Genomic DNA, 17,080 nt, shown 5'->3' with positions numbered 1-17,080 from the left:
TTGGACCAGTGTTTCCCAACCTTGGGTCTCCAGCTGTTTTCAGACTACAATTCCCATCATCTCTGACCACTAGCCTTGCTAGCTAGGGATGATGGGAGTTGTAGTCCAAAAACAGCTCGAGGCCCAAGGTTGGGAAACACTGGTTTAGACCACAACACCACCCATGTCCCTACACATAGTAAGGGACTATAGTAAGGTGGGACCTATCCAGAATTTGTAAATAAATGTTGTTGTTGTTGTTTAGTCGTTTAGTCGTGTCCGACTCTTCGTGACCCCATGGACCATAGCACACCAGGCACTCCTGTCTTGCACTGCCTCCCGCAGTTTGGTCAAACTCATATTCGTAGCTTCGAGAACACTGTCCAACCATCTCGTCCTTCTCCTAGTGCCCTCAATCTTTCCCAACACCAGGGTCTTTTCCACTACTGGGAAAACCATAGCTTTAACTATACGGACCTTTGTAGGCAAGGTGATGTCTCTGCTTTTTAAGATGTTGTCTAGGTTTGTCATTGCTTTTCTCCCAAGAAGCAGGCGTCTTTTAATTTCGTGACTGCTGTCACCATCTGCAGTGATCAAGGAGCCCAAGAAAGTAAAATCTCTCACTGCCTCCATTTCTTCCCCTTCTATTTGCCAGGAGGTGATGGGACCAGTGGCCATGATTTTGGTAAATAAATAGTACTGAGCCAATGCATACAGACAATGCCTGTTTGAGAAAATATGTGCAGGAAAGTGAGGATTTGTTTGACCGAAGGAGGCGATGTTGGGCCTCTCTGAACAGCATATAATGCCACAATGGGAAACACATTTTACAATCCCACAACAGGAAAGACCACATAGGGAACACAGGGTAAAAGGTAAAGGTAAAGGACCCCTGGATGGTTAAGTGCAGTCAAAGAAGACTATGGGGTTGTGGCGCTCATCTCGCTTTCAGGCTGAGGGAGCCGGCGTTTGTCCGCAGACAGCTTTCCAGGTCATGTGGCCAGCAGGACTAAACCGCTTCCGGCACAACGGGACACTGTGACAGAAGCACGGAAACTGCCATCCCACCATAGTGGTACTTATTTATCTACTTGCCCTGGTGTGCTTTCAAACTGCTAGGTTGGCAGAAGCTGGGGCAGAGCAACGGGAGCTCACCCTGTCACGGGGATTCAAACCGCCGACCTTTCAATTGGCAAGCCCAAGAGGCTCAGTGTTTTAGACCACAATGCCAGCCGCTGTATGACCTACTAACTCTAGTGTATTATTTGGCATGAGATGTACTGGGGTGAATTGGGTCATGGTATCTCTCACAGTATGTCATAATTGTACGGTAAGCACTTGGGTCAAAATCATATCTGAACATCCAACATACCTGATAGATCCCCTGGGAGAACTGGACTATGAAATAAGACGATCTAAAGCTGCAATCCTAAGCCCACTCGCCTGGGAGTAAGACCCATTGAATTCTGAGTAGGCATGGTTTGGATTACAGAAAAAGTATCACAGTGGAGAGATGCATGGATGGCTACATGAATGCTCTGAACATAGTAGGGCAAGACATCTAGAGTGGAAAGCAGTAAAGAAGGCTCTGCGAGAATAGCTGTCCAAAATCTACAACTACTGGTATCAGAGAGCTGGTCAAAATGGTTGCTAATGACAGCCAGAGGGATGCTATTGGTAATAATAGAAGGGACCAGGCAGATGTTGCCGTCTAAATCAGCCATTAAATTGATGAACAAGAACAAAACTAGGAAGTCTGTCAACTGCAGAGCGCTAGGGGTACTGCTCTGATCTTTTCCTTTTGAAATTTGTTATTTTCAGAAAGAATTAACTCAGTATAATAAAACAACGGAGGAAAACAATGAAGAGGTAAAAGCTGATTGTGGAGAATTCTTTGATGGTGCTAATGGATTTTATGCGGTGGCTCCCCGCTTGTGGAAGACTCACTTAGCACCTTTGTTACATTATCTTCAGGTGCCAGGAGAAAATATTCCTCTTCTCCCAAGCCTTTGGCTGATTAAACAATATATGGGCTTTTAAACTGTGTGGGTGGGCGGCTGTGACGAAAGTCCTATACTTTCCGTCTTTATATTGTACAACCTACTTCTCAGATTGTGCAAGGCTTTAATGGGGATGTCCTGAGGTAAAGTTCACCTCCCACTATCCTAGTTATTCTCCTTATAAACCCCCTCACAACGCCTGGAGTTTAAAGGTAAAATGAAAGTGCTTTTCCAGCCCAAAACGTGGCACGGTTTCTTTTAAGCTCTGAGGGGAAATATGAGACTATTCTTAATGTACACAACAGTAAGGGGTTCTCCTCAGTCGAGCTTTCCCCCCACTCGAAGCTTTCCTCCCACCTGAGGAAACTTTGTGTCACCCTCGAACCAGTCTCCCTCTTCCTCCTCAACTCGGTGCACTCAAGGGACAACAACCTATCCTTTCTGCCTTAGATAAGGGGTTTTGTCCTTTTAATGAGTATCCCCACCAGATGAGCAATAGATACCTCTGCTGGAAAGATCACACAGACGATGGTACGGATGGAACTTTAATTTAACATTTAATGTCTTATGAACTTAACGGTTGCATTCAAGGTTCATTTGTACAAGCATGTGGTTTCAATGGAACTGTTCTTGTTAAACATATAACTTCAAACCTCACCAGGTGTCTAAAATCTTGGCCTAATCTGGCAGCTGCCTATCCAATATTATCTATGAATCTTATAGATGGGCCTTTTCCAGAGCCCGATTTGATGCGATGCCTTCAGCTGTCTTACACGGCAAATTCTTGCGTATACCGATCAAAGAGCGCCTCTGTCCATGCATGTCCAACAAGGTGGAATCTATTATTCACATTCTTCTATTCTGTGAATTCTATAATGAAGGACGATCACGACTCATTTTACCCCTATTATCAAAATTCACACCCTTGCAATATTATCTGGAAATTTTCCCCCGAAACGTTACGCAAATTCCTTCTGGAAGACTCTTTGAGCTCAGTATCCTACGCTGTGGCCAAATTCTGCACCTTAGCTATTAAAAAACGTGAATCTCTTTTATTGAATAACATATTATAACAATTTGTCCTGCCCTCCGATGATGATATTGCGGCTACAGTTCTTAGTTAAATTTCTTATTCTTTTATGGTGTTTTATTCCGCTGGACCTGTATTTTAAGTATTGTATATTGACTGTTAAAACCCCATATCAGTTGCTTTTATTGTTCATGTAGAGAATTATGCAGAATTTCTGGTTTAATATACTGGCTGTTTGCCGTAATAAACATTGACTTGACTTGACTTGACTTGAAACCTCACCAATTCCTCACCTAACCCTACTCTATAAACCTATTCTACCATCACCCAAGCTCACACTCTCCTGCTTCATCTCCCTCTCTCTCCCAACTGTCAACTGTCACTAACTGCCGTTTTCTCCTCATAGAATGTTCGTAACCCCGCCCCCACAAGCATATGATGTAACTCAGGGTAGGAGATGCATTAACCCTTATACATCCAGGCTGTGACCAAATATATCATCCTGGGGTTATTTCGTTACAGCGGCCTTTTGTTTTTGTTTGTTATTATTGTTTGTATTATTGTGTTTTTATATTGTAAACCACCCTGTGATCTTCAGATGAAGGGTAGTATAGAAATTTATTATTAGTAGTAGTAATAGTAATAGTAATAATAATCATGTACCTAGGAAAAGCTTTGAAAGGTGCAAATAAATCCACAGAGAAGCTAAAAGGTAGTTCTGCTTCCTAATTTGTAGTGGAAAATAAAATAAAAATATAGCTACCTGTCCAGTAACAAAAATATTTTTACAATATTCTTTGAAAGAATATTGTAAAAATATTAAAACACCAGTAGAGTAAACTTAAAAAATACAACATGGGAAATATATAGCCGTGGTCAATTGTGTATTTTATGATTAGGATTATGAGTATGACAGGCAAGAAACGGTAAAACGAAAGAAGAAAAAATGATGGAAAATAATAAAACCAAGTGAGAAGAAAGTGGAAGTCAAGTTCGGAAGAACAGGAGCAGATGTTAAGTTATATAAGTAGACAAGAAAAGTAACTAAGAGAAACACACATTGTATAATTTGTTAAATAATTTTTATTTTGGAAGTAATTTTATTCATGATACACATTGAATAATTTGTAAAACGTCATATTTGTAGATACAATTTTGTTTAGGATTTATTCTTTGTATATATTACATTCTATATGTATGATATTGGAAAATAAATAAAAATGATTTTTTTAAAAAAGCACCATTCCCAAAACAGAAATCTATCAGAGATCACTTCCAGATGACTTATTTTGCAAGAGCTCCAGATCAGCTTGAATTGTGCAACTTGAATTTGCTGGGATGTGAATGAATTCCACCCAAAAACAGTGACCGTTTGGAAGTGCCCAGTTTCAGAGATTAGTACATCTCGCTTGTTTGCAGTATCCACACAAATACATTGGCATCAAAATGCCAACCCCCTCCCCACCTTATTTAACCCAAATTTACTCTTTCTGGGGGAAATGTAAGTCCACTCACCTTCCACGGTGGGCGGTGTTGCGGCCAGGCCTTGGACCATGTCAAGTGATCCGGCAAATGGAAGGCTGGATTGCATGGCTGCCAGCGAATTGGCCAATGCCAGCAAAGTTTGGGTGGGAGTTCCCCTGGCGGCAGGCCCAACCGAGAAAACACCTCTTGCCAATGTCCAATTAAGCCCCCGTCTGGAAGTGTCCTCAATCACGGTATAAAAAGACACAGCCAGCATACAGCTGATTCCGCAGGGGCAAAGTTGTTCATTAAGCAGAAACCTGCCAATCTTATCAGGTCTTCAATTTAACAGAGCAAAGGTCCAAACATTAACAAGTATAGCTGCTTTCCTGTAAAAGGTAAAGGTACCCTTGACCATTAGGTCCAGTCACGGACGACTCTGGGGTTGCGCACTCATCTCGCTCTATAGGCCGAGGGAGCCGGCGTTTGTCCACAGACAGCTTCCGGGTCATGTGGCCAGCATGACTAAGCCGCTTCTGGCAAACCAGAGCAGCGCACGGAAACACCATTTACCCTCCCGCCAGAGCAGTACCTATTTATCTACTTGCACTTTGACGTGCTTTCGAACTGCAAGGTGGGCAGGAACTGGGACCGAACAACGGGGGCTCACCCCGTCACGGGGATTCGAAGCGCCGACCTTCTGATCGGCAAGCCCTAGGCTCTGTGGCTTACACCACAGCGCCACCTGCGTCCCTTTCCTGCATTTGCCCATAAAAAAATTTCTCCAAGTATGATTTGCTTTTTATTTATTGTTTAGAGATAGTGGGCACTAATGCAGGGCTGGAGGTGAACAGGAAAAGGTGTGTGCCCCTCCCCCAATCTGGTTAAATATTTGTTTCATCAACAGGCAGTCATCACATAGTGGGGAAAAGTTTAAGCAGTCATTGTACGAGCTGCTGTTTCAAAGACAAGCATAGGTTTCTTCCTTCGTTTCTCAGCAGACATTTTATTTAAACAAGCTGGCCCTGACCAGTGCATTTCCATTGGCCGGGGGGGGGACCCATCCCATTTTGCCACCTGAGGCAAAAAAGGAATTGCTTCCTCCTGCCCCTGCTTCTGCACTCCTTCAAGTGCTGCTGCACAGCTGCTCTCTCAGAGGGGGTCAAGCTGATTGGCAATGTGGCTCTCACCAAACTCAGTTGGAGCTGAGGGCTTCTGCCCTGAGGGTTGGGTAAGCGGCAATGCCATGTGCTGGAACACGTCCCTCTCACTGGTGGCGGAAGTGGTGGGGGAGTCGAGTGATGCCTGACACAATTTAATCCTTCTCTTCTTTTTGTTTGCCTGTGATGCTTCCGTAGTGTGAATAGAGGAGCCTATTCCTAAAGGATGCAGGTGAGAATGGCCAATTGCTTCCATGTCTCTTCAAGGCAAAACCAGCATATGCAGGGATAGAAAAGGAGGCGTTAGCTTTGATAGGTGACAAACATTCTTGTGTTTATCAGTAAAGATTGACATGTCTGCTTTCAAGTAGAGTTCACACATTTGCAGAGACAGCAACCTTTTTCAATTACTGAACCACAGCACAAAACAAAACAGGTGATATACTGGCAATGTATTTCGGTAGACAGCTACATGCACTATTTTCTGTTCTAGCATGGTAAGGTCTATCAGAAGGCAGAAGGACTTGGTGGGGACTAGGGCTCCCTTTGTTTAGGTGAATGGATTCCATCCAAAGTACTCCAGAAATTAGGGTCAGTTTCATATTTTGTGGAAGGCAAGAATGGATTGGGTTCTACCCTTAAGGCACTCAGAGATTACTCTGAACTATATTGCCAGCACAGCCACCTCATGGCAAAGTTGGAATTCGCTTTGAGTGAAGTGGACCAGAATCTGAAATTGCACGAACATTGGTCTATCACAGGGGTGTCCAAACTTTTTCCAAAGAGGGCCAGATTTGATGAAGTGAACATGCATGAGGGCTGACCGAGGGGCCGACCAAAGTTGTTGACCCTTTTTTAGGATTGAAGTTGTTGAACTTTTTTTTACGATTTTATCCCAGAGTTGTTGAGCTTATTTTAGGATTAAACTTGTTGGCCTTGTTTTTTAGGATTGAAGTTGTTCAGCTTTTTTGGGGGGGGGGGATTTTACCCCAGGAAATAAACTGCCACAGGGGCTGGATTAAACCGACCAGCAGGCCGGATTAGACCCCCGAAACGGACTTTGGACATGCCTGGTTTATTAGAAGCAGAGAGGGGCCTCTGGACTTGAATTGTTCGTGATGAGTTAATAAATTGTTGGGAAGGAATGTGGTAGAGTGTATGTAATAGTAGCGAGAGAATGAAAAGTTATTAATTGTAGGAGGGACCTTGTAGATGCAGCATGGTGATAAGAACCCCTGGTTCTTTCTTGCGTTATTGGTAGGCTGGCTGGATATAGTTAAAGGCTCTGGGCCTCACTTGTACTGTACCTTGGTCAAAATTAAACAGCCGAGTTCCCTTAGTGAGTAGCAGTGTTTGTTCTCAGTAATAACCAAGGACACGGCTGTTTCTCTACTACCAGTGACAGGAAGTGGAGGTCTCCGCGAATCCAGGTAAGTCAGGAGACTATGAATATATTTTGTCTGGGAAAACAACGTGAATTTTTGTCCAGGATGACAGTGAAGAGAACAATATGGCCCAAGGCTTGGTCAGAAGGTACGTGATGTCACAGCCTTCTGGTTGCTAAGGAGGTCTTGATCTGGTCAGTTCCGGGATGGAATTTGGCTGTGAACTCTGTGTACCCTGTCCTGAGTTCCATGAAAAAAAGAAAGTTGAGATATAAATGAAATGAATACCAAATTTAGCAAAAGAGGAACCACAAATATACCCCCAAATACAGACAACACACCTCCCCTTATGACTCCATATTGAAGAAGAACAAACACTGTGTGCAAATGTCAGATATATTTTCCCATTTCTGATTTTCTCATTGAGGAACTGCTGATAAGCTTCCATAAAAATTGGGTTTCCCACTTGGAAGCCCAGCTGCGTATGTGAACCATTTCATCCAGTATTTTGATATTGCATAAATGAAAATAGCCCCCCCCCTCAAACTTTGGTGCTTAATCATTTAGACCAAGGGTACCTCTTCTTAAGTAGCCAACACTTGCCCTCTCAGTGCCACTGAATTACAGTTTCCATCATTCTTGATCACTGCCCCTGCTGGCTGGAGTGGACGGGAGTTTGAGTGCAGCAACATCCCAAGGGCTACTTCTGATTTAGAGGACAGGGGGAATATCCTGCAGCCCAAGGCACCATGTTACGAAACATTACCAAAGTCCACCCCTGCTCCTAACATAGCTGCCAAGTTTTCCCTTTTCTCGCGAGGAAGCCTATTCAGCATAAGGGAATTTCCCTTAAAAAAAGGGAGAACTTGGCAGCTATGGCTCCTAACCTTTTCTAGCAGAGAAGAAATTGGTTGTTTTTAAATAAGAAGGTGTCCTAGTCCAGAATTTACGAATGGATAAGCAACCTTGTACGTACCAAGAAATGAATGCTAAGCATATGCACTCATATAGTAACCTTAGGTCACTAATGTGATTGACAGATTACTCACAGATAACGAAAGCAATGTTGCCATGCGCCTAACTTCTTCAATAATAAATATACCAGTTCACCACATATTAACATAATGAGAAGGTTTGGGTGGGGTTGTAAGAAGAGCTAATCTTGATTGGATCCGAAATGGTATGGGCAGGTTATGATTTTTGTCGTAAATAGTGATGGAGGAATTGCTGTGCCATTTGTCTTTTCATTTCAGAAATATTCAGTGACAGCATTCTGCTTGCTTGGAGAGTTAAACAAAAAACCTGACTCAACACACTTGGTAAAAAGTCTTCTGTGAAAGGAAAAGGACGGGAGGTTTCTCACAGAAACGAAACGCTGAATAATTTTCCTCTGTTGTGGAGTGAGAGAAGAAGAAATATGGCTGCCTCAGAAAAGCGCCTTGCATCCTCTGCCTCAGCAACAGTGGTTGCGATTCAGCTGCTAATACTTCAGGTTGCCTTAATAGGAAACATTTCCTGCGGGAATGTGCTTATTTGGCCAGCGGAAGCCAGTCATTGGCTAAATGTTAAGGTCATCATTCGAGAACTTCTACGCAGAGGTCACAACGTCAGCATCCTAGTTTCAACGGCACCACTCTTAATCAAACCCAGTGATGATATATCAGCAGCTAAGTTTGAGGTATTTCCAGTGCCCCATGGAAGGGATGAGGCCCAATACATTTTCGCGAACGTCATAGGGGCATGGCTGAACAACAAGCCAACCACCCTGACCTTCCACAGGTTTTACAAAGAGATGGGGGGAAAGGTGAAGAAATTGCTTGACCTTCAGAAGGACACATGCGAAGGGGTTCTGGCCAATAAGGAACTCATGGCCCGCCTGGCAAAGAGCAAATATGATGTCCTTCTTTCAGACCCTGTGGTGTTCTGTGGCGACCTGATTGCCTTGAAATTGGACATCCCATTTATGTACACCTTGAGGTACATGCCAGCTTCAACCATAGAAAGACACTGTGGGAAGATACCTGCCCCTCCTTCGTATGTTCCAGCTGTTTTGTCTGAGCTCACAGACAGAATGTCATTTGGAGAAAGGGTGAAAAATGAAATATCTTACCATCTGCAAGATCATGTTTTCCAGACTTGGTTTGGAGAGTGGGACTCTTATTACAGTCAGGTTTTAGGTAAGCCTGTTTTTGTTTCTTCTTCCCAAAGCATTGTTATTATTTTGTAGAGTAGATGCTCTAAAGAGGCCAGGGATTCCAGCTTTAGTCCTTGGCATCGCCAGTTAGAAAGGACCTCCTAGAAGCAGGATTGGAAAGGCCACATCCTGAGGCTGTGTAGAGCAGTGTTTCTCAACCAGTGTGCCTCCAGATGTTTTGGGACTACAACTCCCATCATTCCTGACCACTGGTCTTGCTAGCTAGGGATGATGGGAGTTGTAGTCCCAAAACATCTGGAGGCACACTGGTTGAGAAACACTGGTGTAGAGCCACGGTCAGCTGGAAATAGATACTACCAAGCCTGACCACCTGTAAGGGAAGGGTCAGATCTCACCTGCCTTGCTCCCTTCTTGCTCCACCAAATTGCTCTCCCTTCTGGGCAATTCTCCTAAACCTAAACATTAGGAAGAACTTCCTGACAGTAAGAGCTGTTCGGCAGTGGAATTTGCTACCAAGGAGTGGAGTGGAGTCTCCTTCTTTGGAGGTCTTTAAGCAGAGGCTGGACAGGCATATGTCAGGAATGTTTTGATGGTGTTTCCTGCTTGGCAGGGGGTTGGACTGGATGGCCCTTGTGGTCTCTTCCAACTCTATGATTCTATGATCTTGAAGAATTGCTCTCTTTTTTAACCCCTTTTATTAAGGATTTTCTATAAGCAATTAACTGGAAAATAACCAATACAAAAGAAATTACAAGACATTAAGTGAAGCAGGCATGAGAATGCATACATCACTGAGGAGATGTAAAAATGTATTATAATAGAGGAAATTGCTTGCAAAAGAACCAACAACACGCAATAGGGCAGCTGCCACACAAAAATATGTGTGTTAGAATAAAATATGCACTGAAATGCTGATAATTTCTTTGCAATAACTTTTTAAAATAAATCGCAAATTGAGAAATTCAGTCTAATGGAGCGTTTCTGCCTAAAAACTTCCATACACCCCAGCCAGCTCCTGAAGGACATCAGATTGGGGAGACCGTGGCTGGTACTGATACACCTTCAGCTGCCAATTCTGACTTCAGAGCAAAGGGTTATTCTAAATACTATAGAAGAGAAAATATGGATTTGGCACTGGAAGAATATCTATGAAGGAGCCATAGCCAGTTCTGGCTTCCTAACAAATGTGTAGCATAACATGTATTTCTGCAGACTCAGTCCCCAGTTGCTGTTCATTTTTCTTTGCTTCTTTTCTCAGGTGTACAGTATATGGTTAAAGCGTAATGTGGAATCCAGCTTCCTGTATTTCGGCAAACAAGGTTGCTAAAGTCCTCATATCTGTAAAGAAAATACAAGCTGCATTTAACCTCATTCCCTTTCCCTCGTTCAACAGGGAGACCCACAACATTATGTGAAGTGATGGGGAAAGCAGAGATCTGGTTGGTCCGCACCTACTGGGACTTTGAATTCCCGCGGCCTTTCCTACCCAATTTTGAATTTGTGGGGGGTCTGCACTGCCAGCCAGCCAAGCCTTTGCCAGAGGTAATTCCCTCCTTTGCCCTTCACCTGTGCATGATAACTACCTGTATGCCTGGTTCTTCTTCAAAGCACCTCTGGGAAAGGGGAGGGCATGTGGTGGCGCGATAAAGAAGTCGCAAGGACAACTTGGGAACATTTAATTATACGTGGAGGAGGTATGAATTGATTTCCTAATCTTGCTCTAAATAAAGAGCGACCCTGACTCTAAGATGATTGACAGCTTTGTTGCATTCAAATCTGAAGACGCAGGCAGTTTTATCAAGTGGTGAAGTCTGGTACGACATACTGACAGGGCCGTCTTAACCATATCTGGTGCCAAGATCCCTCCGGCGCCCCCCATGAGTGAGACGGGCAGGAGTGGCGCGCAGAGAGCTGAGAGGCACGGAGGAGGCAGCCCCAGGCTCGCGCTCCCTGCACGCCTCTGGAGAGCGGCCTGAAGCCACTCAAAAACTGAGAGGTGCGGAGGAGGCAGCCCCAGGCTCCTGCTCCCCGCGCAAAGCTCCGGAGGTGCGTGGGGAGCCCGAGCCTGGGGCTGCCGCACTGCTCCTCTCAGCTGTTCAGGCGGCCCCAGGCCATCACTCCCCACACGCCTCCGGAGAGCTGCCTGAAGCCGCTCAACAGCAGAGGCGTGCGGAGGCAGACACCAGCATTCGGCGCCCCTCCCGCGCCGCTGATGGCCAGGCGCCCTGGCGCCTTGTGCCACCCAGCCCGGGCCTAGGGACAGCCCTGGATATTGAGTGGCAGAATGGGGGAGGGCTAAACCGAGGGAGGTTTGCCTGGCACGTTCATTATACACGTTTAGGTGCCAGGCAAAAAATTTCCTCTTCAATCAGGCCTTGGATTGATTTGTTGGTATATTAAATCGCGCTGGGCTTCTTGAACTAACTTGGAAAATGCCAGGCAGCTGCGTTCTCCCCCACAAGCGACCCTTGGGATGATTCATCACTCTTCTGAATTCATTGCTGAATTGCAACTCATTAGCAAGCTTAAAACCATGGAGCCACCTGGAATGAACAAAGACATAGGATTCTTATCTCATTATACATGATCAAGCTTTCCTTAGCACCTCAGCCCTTGCTCCCCCCCCCCGCAAGACCAATTGCAGTCATTAAGTCGTTAACAGTCATCAACAGGTTTACCACCTATCAGCGCATCACCCATTCCCATCACCCCACACCCCACCCTCTGAATATACATAAGGGTCTGGTTATCTGATAAAGTGTGCATGCACACGAAAGCTCATACCAAAATAAAAACTTAGTTGGTCTTTAAGGTGCTACTGAAGGAATTTTTTTATTTTATAATGGAACAGTATAACTGAACTTCCGTTCTCATGACTCCAACAGTATGGAATGCCAACACAGACATGTGATGAAAACAATCACACATCCAACAAAGGAGGAATGAAATCCCGACATGATTAACATCCAATACCCTTTAAAATGTGCTTGTGGGAGCAGGATGGTTATTGGTTTGTGGAGCTTTTTTGTTCTTGTTTCTATTATGTATTTTGTGTTTCTTTTTATGATGCGAGCCAACCTGAGATCTACGGATGAAGGGCGGCAATCAAATTTAATTAATGGGGGTGGGGAGTATTCTTGTCTGGGTTTCAATTCAGAAACACCATTTCAGATTTCTCTAGAAGGGACATACATTCCTGAGACATTTCCCGGGGCACAGCTTTACTTTTTCTGTTAGCACAGAGAAACCAGACTGGTTGAGCCCACATCCTGCGTCCCTGTAACTCCTCGGTCCTATAGGGCAGTGGTTGCCACTGGAACCTCCTTCTAAGATGCCTGAAACACAGTTTGGAAACTGGACCTTAAAGACCACCTTCTCACTCAAGAGTCCAGCACAACTTTAATCTTAACATTTCTAACTCATGCATCAGGATCAAATGGCAAAGACATGGAGGAAAGGCAGTTTGTTGGTTTATAAAGAATGCTTTTAATCTTTTGACAGGAAATGGAAGAATTTGTCCAAAGTTCAGGGGACCATGGCATTGTGGTGTTTTCTCTGGGGTCTCTTGTTCCAAACTTAACAGACGAAAAGAGTAACATGGTTGCCTCGGCACTCAGCCAACTTCCACAGAAGGTCAGTGTTCATGTCATTTGGTTAAAAAATAATAATTCACTTGTATAGTGGACTTGTGAAGATGCTCCCCTGATTTCCTTACACTGGCTGTGAAATTGCATGCTTTTACAACAGACATTTTAAAGACTTGCTTTTCTTGAAATCTACTCCTACTTAAATAAATTAGAGCAGGCTTAGACGATGAGGCTAAAGGTAAAGGTAAAGGGACCCCTGACCATTAGGTCCAGTCGTGACCGACTCTGGGGTTGCACGCTCATCTCGCATTATAGGCCGAGGGAGCCGGCGTATAGCTTCCAGGTCATGTGGCCAGCATGACAAAGCCGCTTCTGGCAAACCAGAGCAGCACATGGAAACGCCGTTTACCTTCCCTCTGTAGCGGTTCCTATTTATCTACTTGCATTTTGACGTGCTTTCGAACTGCTAGGTTGGCAGGAGCTGGGACCAAGCAACGGGAGCTCACCCCGTCACAGGGATTCGAACCGCCGACCTTCTGATCAGCAAGCCCTAGGCTCAGTGGTTTAGCCCACAGCGCCACCTGGGTCCCTACTTAAATAAATTAGAGCAGGCTTAGACGATGAGGCTACCCCTAGCCTAATGCTTGTTATGAGATGTATAATAATGCAAAATAATTCAGAGAGGAGAAGATAGGCGCCCTAAGGTCTGCTTTGATGAGCAGATGGAATTAGCTCTGGATAACTTTTAGTTTGAATCTTTTTTCAGATTTACTCCTACATTATGCATTCTCAGTGCTGGGGGAATATGGAGTCAGAACAGTCCAACATAGCCTGAAGTCAACATACTTGATTGTTTAAATGTAGCTTATATATTTTCTTAATATATAAATAACGTATTGTTCGGTTGTCTACTAGGCTACTATATATCAGGGACATAGATGTGGTACAGAAATATGGTGCATTATTACTGTACTGTCACTAAAGATGATGATCCATATTAGAAAGCAGAAGGACAGCTCAAGTTATTGGAGAAGCCTACAGATCCAGACCCAGGTGGCGCTGTGGGTTAAACCACAGAGTCTAGGGCTTGCTGATCAGAAGGTCGGCGGTTCGAATCCCTGCAACAGGGTGAGCTCCCGTTGCTCAGTCCCAGCTCCTGCCCACCTAGCAGTTCGAAAGCACATCAAAGTGCAAGTAGATATATAGGGACCGCTCCGGCGGGAAGGAAAACGGTGTTTCCGTGCGCTGCTCTGGTTCGCCAGAAGCAGCTTTGTCATGCTGGCCACATGACCCGGAAGCTGTCTGCGGACAAACGCCGGCTCCCTCGGCCTATAGCGCGAGATGAGCGCCGCAACCCCAGAGTCGGACACGACTGGACCTGATGGTCAGGGGGCCCTTTACCTTTACAGATCAACATGGTGCTGATTGAAAGCCAAGCAAGATGAGTAGAAAGCCTGGAGGGTCACCCCAGTTTTCCTTGCAACTTGAGCTACAGAGAACAGCCTTTCCATTTCCCCTCCAAATCCAGGTTCTTTGGCGCCACAAAGGGAAAAGGCCAGAAACCTTAGGAGGAAACACCAGGATTTATGACTGGATACCACAAAATGATCTTCTTGGTGAGAGAGACCTCATGCTTGTTGCAGTTGTGGCTTCATTGCAGTGTCCTGCCAATCCCAAGGAAATATGTCAAAGCTCTTGGGAAACACTTGGATGGGGAGAATCCCAACTGAAGACTTGGGTTAAAAAAGGGGGGGCAAGGATGCAATTTCTAGGCTTTTGCACATTCCCTTCCCACTTACTGCTTGCTGGTGTGACCCCCACTCCTTGTCTGGTGCAAGCAATGGGCACAAGCTCATTGACTGAGCTTCCCTCATCCAAGAGTAGAATCAGACCATTGTCCACAAAGGGGCGTGCATCCTACCCTCGGCCTCCACACAAGGTGAGATGCAGGCTGTCTCTGCTATTTGCCTCTGGTTGTCCTATTTCTTCTGCCATTCCCAGTTGGATCAAGTTATTACCCCTCATCCAGCAGCTGTTTCTCACACCTGTTTCTCACAGGTGTAACTTCTTGGGATCCTTGGGGAAAGGGGGGAAAGAGGCAGGGGAAATACCTGGGTCCATCTCAAGGAAAACCAAGCCCTCAGACAGTGCTATTTTTCAAATCTTGGCCCAAACCTGAGCAAACTAGCTGAGCTCAAATATTTGGTACTTTGTGTTTTCAACTATTCAGGAGATCTGGAACTACAAATTCTCTCGGTTTTACGAAGCTGTTATGTGCTTGGACAGAGTCAGTTTTGAGTTCTAGCAACTTTAATAACCTGCCTTTATCATCCCATAGTCAGCAGATTCTCATCTTCCTCCTCCAGGGCACCCCAAGACCAAAGCCTTCATAGCACACGGTGGGATCAATGGGATGTATGAAGCCATTTACCATGGCATTCCCATAGTGGGGATTCCTTTGTTTTCTGACCAGTCCGACAATATTGTACACATGAAGGCAAAGGGGATGGCTGTGGAGCTGGACCTTCAAACAATGAGAAGTGAAGATTTGTTGGACGCCGTGAAGGCTGTGATTCACAACGCCACGTGAGTGGGCAACCCTCCCCCTTAAAATGCCAAGCAATTTTTAAAAGAAAACCCCTCTCCCAAATCTCAAAGCCCCTTTGCCCTAAGCCCCTTTGGATTTTGAGTGGAAAACAGGTAACCTTTAACACTGCAGCACCATTTTGAGAGAGGTAACCATGTGACTCTGTTGCAGCAAATGGCTAACAAATGATGTCATACTAGATTTGTTCATTGTTACCCCGCCCATCTGACAGAGTTACCCCAGCCCTCTAGGCGGTTTCCAACATATATAAAAACATAACAAAACATTAAACATTGAAAAAACTTCCTTAAACAGGGCTGCCTTCAGATGTCTTAAAGGTTACCGTAGTTACCGTACATATCTCCTTGGCTCGGGGGTCACATAACTCCATACCCTCCAACATTTCACCAATGAAAATAGGGATGTCCTAAGGAAAAGTGGGACATTCCAGGATCAAATCAGAAACCGGGATGGCTTCTGTAAATCTGGCGCTGTCTCAGGAAAATAGGGACACTTGGAGGGCCTGCCTTCACTGTCGGATGAAGAACTCAAATGTGCAAAGGCTTTAATGCTCAAATCAGATTTGTACATTAGGTCAGTGTTTCCCAACCTTGTACCTCCAGATGTTTTGAGACTACAATTCCCATCATCCCTAGCTAGCAAGACCAGTGGTCAGGAATGATGGGAATTGTAGTCCGAAAACAGCTGGAGGCACAAGGTTGGGAAACACTGCATTAGGTAATCTACAGATTACAAGGTACATCAGAGGACGGATACATGGATAAACACAAGTTAAGACATTGGCCCAAGAAGCAACATACCTCCTGCACCTTCCTTTTGAAGAGGGGGAGGCAAGTGGCTGGAGTCTCAAGACTTGGAAAGCAAAAAGGCACTCTGTTGAATGGGCTGTTTTTGTACTGGTGCCAGCATCTCTGTGTCCATAAAAATGGAGGCAAAGTCAGAGCTGGCTCAGCATCATCTTTGCTTTCAGCTGCCTCTCCAGGTGAGGGAGGCCGTTCACCGATAGGAAGAGATGCTGGAGGCTGCTCCACAGTGGGAGGTGTTGGGCTAGGGGTGTCCAATACCATAGAGGTGGGGGCTCCTCTGCAAACCCACTCAGCCTCTCTTTGCAAACCAGATCTAACCACAGACCACTGAACCCAGGATCAGACATTTCCCCCCCCCTTTGTTGTTCATTTCTATTTTTTATAATTAATCTTCATTGCATTTTTAATATTTACAAAAAAAGAAAATAAATTAATCCTTACACCCACATATACCGAAAAAGATACATAAAAGAAAATATGAAAATAAAAAATAAAAATATATTTGTCAAATACACAAAATTACTTAAGGAGTACAAACCATAGTTTGAATATTTTATATCCAAAATTCCTAGAAAGACATTACCTTCATATTCCATCTTTTATTTTATTTTATTTTATTTTATTTACTGTCACATTCTTTCTTTTCCACTAAACTGGTTTGAGTCCCTTATATGTTAATTGACTTCCCTCTATCTCTTTCCGGTTTCCATATTTCTCTTACATTTAAGTAATCCGTATTCCATTATTAAAAAAGAAAATCCCCCTATATCTGTGAAGTTAGTCTAGGCACAGCCAAGTGTTGTTATTGGAACCATATTTTGTCAGATAATTTTTTAAGCAATCCCATTCAGGATCAGGGGTGTCAATTCCACCTTTCCTGTCTCATGAGGACTCTACTGGGGTTCT

At 44.5% G+C, this 17,080-nt stretch overlaps 1 protein-coding gene across 1 annotated transcript in view; it reads left to right on the top strand.

The window, feature by feature from the left end:
• Positions 1-8,435: 8,435 nt before the first annotated feature.
• Positions 8,436-17,080, top strand: part of LOC118094611 (UDP-glucuronosyltransferase 2A1-like) — a 9,151-nt gene continuing 506 nt past the window's right edge. Inside the window, exons 1-5 of the mRNA XM_035135153.2 lie at positions 8,436-9,195; positions 10,567-10,715; positions 12,675-12,806; positions 14,289-14,376; positions 15,127-15,346. Coding sequence (XP_034991044.2) covers positions 8,436-9,195; positions 10,567-10,715; positions 12,675-12,806; positions 14,289-14,376; positions 15,127-15,346 — 1,349 coding nt within the window. The remainder of the gene's footprint in view (positions 9,196-10,566; positions 10,716-12,674; positions 12,807-14,288; positions 14,377-15,126; positions 15,347-17,080) is intronic.

Source organism: Zootoca vivipara, chromosome 13, assembly GCF_963506605.1.
Source record: "Zootoca vivipara chromosome 13, rZooViv1.1, whole genome shotgun sequence".
Classification (NCBI taxonomy): Eukaryota; Metazoa; Chordata; class Lepidosauria; order Squamata; family Lacertidae; genus Zootoca; species Zootoca vivipara.
Note: the sequence above shows the minus strand (reverse complement) of the source record. Positions and strands in the feature narration are given on the sequence as shown.